Source organism: Thamnophis sirtalis, unplaced genomic scaffold, assembly GCF_051295495.1.
Source record: "Thamnophis sirtalis isolate CommonGarterSnake01/CBP01778 unplaced genomic scaffold, rThaSir2_p1.2 scaffold_2, whole genome shotgun sequence".
NCBI lineage: Eukaryota > Metazoa > Chordata > Lepidosauria > Squamata > Natricidae > Thamnophis > Thamnophis sirtalis.
In genome coordinates, this window is record NW_028261382.1 from 174,879,700 (window position 1) to 174,887,266 (window position 7,567).

Genomic DNA, 7,567 nt, shown 5'->3' on the forward strand with positions numbered 1-7,567 from the left:
GAAAACGGGTCGCCTTTGGTGGACTCCGCGGGTTAAAAAGCGCGAGACGGCCCGTCCGCCGAGCCTTTGGGATCTTCGCTGGGGCATTTGTCAGGTCTCTGTTGAAAAGAAGGAGAGGAAAAAAAGCCCATGGAAAGCAATGATTCTCTGCGGGATTCAAGAAGAGGCTCCTGCGGATTCAGGTGCCCCTTTAAGCTGAACAAGCAAGGTCGTTAAATTCAAGCAAGGGAATCTACGCTGCAGAGACGCCCGGGGGCTAAAATCAGGAAGAACGGCTTGTTTGTGCCTCGTGTTTATTTTTTTTCCCCAAGCCTTCGCTTGGCTGTTTGGAGTTGACACAAGAGATCCCACGCTAGCGAAGTGTTACTTGAAGGAAACCCACGCGAAGCTCGAGTTGACCCCGGATACCCTCTCTCGAAAACGAGAGAGGCTCTGGTTGTAAACAGGGAAGCCTCTCGTTTAAAATCCTAAAAATCCTGTAAAATCCTGTAAAAATCCTGGTGCTGTTAATACCATTAACACAAGTGGTAACCGGAGCCTATCTTAAAATCAGGATTGGAGGGGAGGGGAGAGGAGGAGGAGGAGAGATCAACTGAATGCACCAGAGATTTATTTCCTTTTATAATAAGGCCGTTAAGCCTGAAATAATCTCCCTAAAAGGAAATGGGATCCTTTCTTGAAAAATCTGCTTTGAATCCTGTACTTTTCTTCCAAGTGGTGACTTAATCACCGATAAGGATTCTGCCGCTTGGTGTCCGAGTTTGCTTTCATTTCGGGCTGTTCGGTTGGTTCTTATTTCTTTCTTGTTGCAACTCACTTGTTGCACCTCACTTGTTGCAACTCACCAGTCGAAAAGTGGATATTTAGGGCCAGTCGAAAAGTGGGAAAGAGCCATAAAGAAAGAAATAACTTTCAGGTCCTTCACGGAATAAACTCGCCTGCAAGCCAACGTTAAAGTATCCAATTCTGTCTTTCTCCCAATCTTTACAAGTATCTAATTCTTTCTCCCAATCTCCAGAGGGGGAAAAAAAACACCTTTGAAATCACCCAAATCCAGCTTTGTCGAAGAAATATGACATGTTTCCACAGCTTGCTCTTTAGAATCTGAGTCTTAACTGATTGGGTTGCGATTTAAACTTTTGGTTTCGCTTTTATAAAAGCGAAACCAAAAGTTTACATCGCAATCCAATCAGTTAAGACTCAGATTCTAAAGAGCAAGCTGTACATAGAAACAACACAACACGGCCATCTTTGTGGGGTCCCTGTAGTGTGCACATGTGTGCAGAAGTCAAAAAAATATCCAGGCAAGAAAGAAAGAAAAACAGCTGGTCGAAAATTGCGTTCCTGCTCTATCTGACCGTCCCCTTACTGGCGTCACTATTATAAGACTGACTTCTGAATGGACATTAATAGGCTTGACCTGTGGCTCTAAGCATCCGTGTTGGGTGAGTTTGGAAAAGAGAGCTTCCATTTCTGAAGAAAGAATGGGTAACTGTGGGCAACATCTTCAATTAAGGAAGGAAGCACCCTTTATTGTGAAATAGATTCCCAAGGGACCTCGAAGGGCCAAGTGGGAAATAAGAAACAAGGCCACACTTTGAAGGGAAAGGCACATAGATTTGCATTTGGACTGGAAGTTTGTATGCAGCTGAACTTCCTTGGAACTTCCTTTGGATGAAGTCCAAGCTCTAAAATTAGCCAACTGGAACCGGGAGATATTTGAGCAGCCAAACTTTGCTCCAAGTGATCCTGGGAAGGGGTGCAAACAGGATTCCACCCAGTTGCAGCCCAGCCATTAAAGCACCTCCTACTTTTTTCCATCTGCCTGGCCTATGAATGTAGAACTACTTTAATTGCTTTAATTGCCATGCCCAGGCCAACATTTGAATGACATTGAATGCCTATATAAATTTACCTTGGTTTCCCCCCCCCCCCCACTTGAACTCAATGGGGTTGACTTGTGTAAACAAGACCAGGTAAAGCTCTTTCAGCAGGGCCTTATCCCAGCCGAGGTGGCACAGTGGTTAAATGCAGCACTGCAGGCTACTTCAGCTGACTGCAGTTCTGCAGTTCGGCAGTTCAAATCTCACCGGCTCAAGGTTGACTCAGCCTTCCATCCTTCCGAGGTGGGTGAAATGAGGACCCGGATTGTTGTTGGGGGCAATATGCTGACTCTGTAAACCGCTTAGAGAGGGCTGAAAGCCCTATGAAGCGGTATATAAGTCTAACTGCTATTGCTATTGCTATCTAACTGGGTGTCCTCCAGAGGTATTGGAACTTCTTTGAGCATTCCAAGCCATCTTATTTAGACGTGAATTCTGATTCAGGAGTGGATTCCCAAGATAACAAGGCCAGGTCACAGTATTGTAGTGGTTAAAAGGCATTGGACTGGGTGCTAGGAGAAATTGAGTTCTAGTCCTGTCTGAAATGAAAGCCAACTGGGTGATTTGGGTGGGCGGGCACTCCATCTCAGCTGCAGGAAGAAAACAACCTCTTCAAGAAATCTTAAAGCAGTGTTTCTCAACCTTGGCAACTTGAAGATGTCTGGACTTCAACTCCCAGAGTTGAACTCCCAGAGTTGAACTCCCAGAGTTGAACTCCCAGAGTTGAAGTCCGGACATCTTCAAGTTGCCAAGGTTGAGAAACACTGCCTTAAAGCTTCCACCCACGAGAGGTGAGAGAGCAAGAAACACATTGCTGTCTTAGGAATAAACAGACAGGTGAGCTGCCCCAAGGAAATCCAGGATCCAACTCAAGTTCAGATTCCTCTTTGAAGGTTTCATGGCTCTTCTTGAGTTTGGGCCCTTTCTAAAACCTTCTGCACGGATGTTTGCGATCAATGGTTTCACTTCAGCTGAAGCTTATGGTATTGTAATGGACGAAGGGAGGGGGGAGTGAAGGAGTGGAGCATGGAAACATTTTACCTTCTCCATCCTATTATTGTGTCTTCTGATCAGCATTGTCTGCCTAAGACAGTGTTTCTCAACCTTGGCGACTTGAAGATGTCTGGACTTCAACTCCCAGAATTCCCCAGCCAGCGAATGCTGGCTGGGGAATTCTGGGAGTTGAAGTCCAGACATCTTCAAGTCGCCAAGGTTGAGAAACACTGTCCTAACCACTGCTGGGGAATTCTGGGAGTTGAAGTCCGGACATCTTCAAGTCGCCAAGGTTGAGAAACACTGGCCTAAGCATTGATGGTGCTCTCCTCAATTACTATTACTTACTACAGTGTGTTTGTAGCCCACTCCCTCCTCTCTCCCAGTGTGAAATTTAGACCGGCTAACTAGTACACAGGGAAGAAAAAAAAAGTGTGCTCTCAATTCCTCTCGTGATTTTTACCTTGAGCTGCGAGCATGGAAGGTTCTGCCCGTGATGAGACTAACAAAAACAGAGGGATGTTTAGCCCACCGCCTTTTGATGAAGTTCGTTTTAATTTTGTTTTAATGAAAACAGAGTCCAAATGCTTCTGGCTGATTGGTTGATTGATTGGGCCTTTGATTGGTTTGACTCTCCTCCCAGCCGGCCTGCTTAGCGCTAAACGGAGGCCTGAGGGTGCGGGGGTGGGGGGAATTCAAGAAATTGGAGGTGTTGGGTTACGGTTTTGATTGGTGACCTCTTCACTATAATGAAGAGCAGGCCAGCCAGGGAAACCAGCTATGCCAAGGCTAGGATAAATGTTTCACTCGCTTCGGGACTCAGCTTTTGCCCCCTAACAAAATCCTTTCCCTCCCAAACAGTACCAGTGAGGGGGTTGATGTAGGGAAGTGTGAGAGAGGTGATAGAGGTGTTGAAGAATGAGCGAGGTGGCGCAGTGGTTAAATGCAGCACTGCAGGCTACTTCAGCTGACTGCAGTTCTGCAGTTCGGCTGCTCAAATCTCACCGGCTCAGGGTTGACTCAGCCTTCCATCCTTCCGAGGTGGGTAAAATGAGGACCCGGATTGTTGTTGGGGGCAAATATGCTGACTCTGTAAACCGCTTAGAGAGGGCTGAAAGCCCTATGAAGCGGTAGATAAGTCTAACTGCTATTGCTATTGCTATTGCTTTGAACCAGTCATTCGCATTCAGCCCAGCTTCTCACAAAGGACCGTTGCACCAAACCCCACTCCCACCCCACGTATGCAGGCTTGATCTCCAGGAAGAAGGCAGGAGTGTAAATCTAATACAAAAGGAACAGATCCATTGGTAAGGGAGGTGGCCAGTTTGGTGAGCTACCCAGGCATTGGCCTAGAACGGGGAGATGGACACAAAGCAGTGGTGGGGTTCAAATAATTTAACATCCGGTTCTCTGCCCTAATGACCATCTGGGTAGGCGGGGCTCAGTGGTCATGTGACTGGGTGGGTGTGGCCAACTCAACGTCACTCACGCAGATGGGCGCTTCGTCTTAGCTGTTAGAATGTAATCAGGGTTAACGGGAGAGGCAGTTTCTGTAAGCAGGGCAATAAAGAGGAGGCTAGAAACAACACCAGAATGTTTCCTTCCTTCCTTCCTTCCTTCCTTCCTTCCTTCCTTCCTTCCTGCCTGCCTGCCTGCCTGCCTGCCTGCCTTCCTTCCTTCCTTCCTTCCTTCCTTCCTTCCTTCCTTCCTTCCTTCCTTCCTTCCTTCCTTCCTTCCAGGATTAGCCCTGTAAAGTGGGGAAAAAAACAAAAGGAGATTTCTTCCAACAACCGGTTCTCCGAACTGCTTAGAAAGTTACCAACCGGTTCTCCCGAATAGGTGCAAACCGGCTGAATCCCACCACTGGCCCAAAGCCAGCTCAACCGCTCTCTCTCCAGCCAGTCCCTCACACCCAGCCAATAAGAAGCAAGCAGTGGCGAACCACTTCCAAAACCTCGCCAAGAAAACTGCAGGGATTTCTCCAGGCAGGTGTCAGGAGTCCACGCTTGATTCAACCCTGGTTCCAAAGATGCACACGTAAACGGATGCACACATTGATTAGAGCGTGCGATTGGTGGCACTGTCCTGCACCCCCCCCCACCCCACCCCATTCAAGCTGGAAGAGTTTTGTTACAATTACAAATGCAAACTTTTCGGGGAGCGAAGGAGGAAATGGCAAAGGTTTGGTTCAGATCTAATTACAGTTCTGAACGTAGGGTTGTTATTGTTGTTGTTGTTGTTTTACTTAGTGGGGGGGGCATGAGCCAACATAGAGCACCGAGTGGTCCTCGGACCCCTGGGCTCTTTCTCCAAAAGTGAAGTCCTGGAAGGAGGCGGTGTGTGTGTGTGTGTTTGTGTGCGTCCTTTCTTTTACCTATGGCAGTGTTTCTCAACCTTGGTGACTTTAAGTCCTATGGACTTCAACTCCCAGAATCCCCCAGCCAGCCTAGCTGGCTGGGGAATTCTGGGAGTTTAAGTCCACAGGACTTAAAGTCACCAAGGTTGAGAAACACTGACCTATGGATCCCCATCTCTCCATTTCACACCAGGACAACTGTCCCATTTCCCCCCTGCTTCCCACCCCTCCCACCCTCTCCATAGCTGGCTGGGGAATTCTGGGAGTTGAAGTTCACAGGACTTAAAGTCACCAAGGTTGAGAAACACTGACCTATGGATCCCCATCTCTCCATTTCACACCAGGACAACTGTCCCCATTTCCCCCCTGCTTCCCACCCCTCCCACCCTCTCCATAGCTGGCTGGGGAATTCTGGGAGTTGAAGTCCACAGGACTTAAAGTCACCAAGGTTGAGAAACACTGACCTATGGATCCCCATCTCTCCATTTTACACCAGGACAACTGTCCCCATTTCCCCCCTGATTCCCACCCCTCCCACCCTCTCCGTCCCCAGAGCTTCATTGGACTGGCTTTCTTCTTCTTCTCTCTCTCTCTCTCTCCGCAGTGGGCCTGCCTCGGTACCAGCACCACCCCAGCCCGGTGTGCGACCGGAAGGATTTCGTCCTCAATTTCAACGGCATCTCCTCCTTCCACCCATCGGCCAGCAGCTCTTATTACCATCACCACCATCACCACCACCAAACCGTCTGCCAGGACATTAAGCCCTGCGTGATGTAAAACGCGGACCCCTGAAGCCGAGCGGAAGGAGCCGTCAGCCCGGCCGGCCGCAAGTGAAGGGCGGTGGGAGGCGCTCCAAAATCCCAGCAGGGCCCGGGAAGGGCTCGGAATAATTCCCAAGGGCCCGCGACTCTCTACACGGCGGATGCCAGCGCAGAGACAAGAAGCACTTTTTTTCTGGTGACTTTTGCGCAGCGCGATCCTCCGCGCTTTGTTCTGGTTGCCCTAATCCTTTCCCGGTCCTTTGAAGCGAAGCAGCCCCGCTCTCACCCGCCTTGCAGGAGAGGAAAGACATGGGAGGGGGAGCGAACCCTTCTGTGCCCTCTCCCAGGAGGGACCAACCTCGTACTGGATCGCTGCCTTCCCGGGGACACGTTCACGGTTGCAAAGCTCCGCGCGATGCACTGGAGGGAGGGGAGGGGGGTGCTACCGTTCCCCTTCTGGCTTCCTCCTCGCAGGGGGATGAATTCCGAGTATGCCGTTAGACACCCAGCCCGAAGGAGCTCCGGGATGCTCTCTCCCGCCCCAAAGGAAGGCCATGCCTGCTTAGGATCGAGCTGCGTTCTTTGGCCTTCTTTGGCCCGCGCAGTCTTCCTCCGCCCGAGCTCCCTCCGGAGAAGTTAGGTCACGATCCCCATCCTCTTTATTTTATAAGAGGATGATGGAGAGCTTTAGTTCAGCCCCCCCCCTTCCTCCCCATAGGATTCCGTGGATGAAGGAGGCTGGTGGCTGCGCGGGGATGGTTTCTACAAATCCATAATAAGGCTGCCCTCTTCTTTTGCTAGCCCGCGTTTTCCAAAAGACCAAACGCGCCGTTGTTCCCGGTTTCATTTAACTTCCTACCTATCCCCGAGTTTTATTTAAAAGCCACCCCCAAAAGGTTGGATTTCCGACTTGACCCAAGCCTTCGGAGATCGAGACGATTTTAAGATGGAAAGCCTTCATAATTTCGCGGAATGAATTTTAAGGGTGACTAAATCTGGGGCCAACCCTGTTCACATATTTTTTTTGATAATCAAACAGGCACGTTGGTGCGTTGGTGCGCCCTATTTTCACTACACAACACACCCACACCCTTTTGAAAAAAATAAAATTAAATTTAAAGAAAAAGGTGTTTAAAGCCAAAGGGGTTGAGCTGGACTTCGCCTGTAACCTAAATCAGTGGTCTCCAACCTTGGCAACTTTAAGACTTGTGGACTTCAACTTCCAGAGTTGGGAGTTGAACTCTGGGAGTTGAAGTCCACAGGTCTTAAAGTTGCCAAGGGTGGAGACCACTGACCTAAAGGAAGTCCTTTGCGTTCCCATTTCATTAGCACCGGATAAACCCGAGGCCGTTTATTTGATAACCTCCTCCGCGTTTAGAGGAAGGCAAATAACAAACGCAAAGTCTCCTAGCGGCGGCATCGGCCACCGGGCACCTCGAGAGTAGCCAAGCCATCGCCGAGGCGGTTGTAAAACAGTCGTTTCGTTGCAGCGCAATTCCTTCTGCACAACGACGGCTGGACGGGGGCTCGAAGACGCGACTTGGGGAGAACCGTCTTGCCTCCCGAGCGTCTTG

The 7,567-nt window shown here is 49.5% G+C and overlaps 1 protein-coding gene across 1 annotated transcript in view; it reads left to right on the forward strand.

Moving 5' to 3' along the window:
* Positions 1-6,565, forward strand: part of FOXF2 (forkhead box F2) — a 16,458-nt gene extending 9,893 nt beyond the window's left edge. Inside the window, exon 2 of the mRNA XM_014066227.2 lies at positions 5,837-6,565. Within this exon, the coding sequence (XP_013921702.2) occupies positions 5,837-6,009 (173 nt within the window). The 3' untranslated portion in view covers positions 6,010-6,565. The remainder of the gene's footprint in view (positions 1-5,836) is intronic.
* The last annotated feature ends 1,002 nt before the right edge of the window (positions 6,566-7,567 follow it).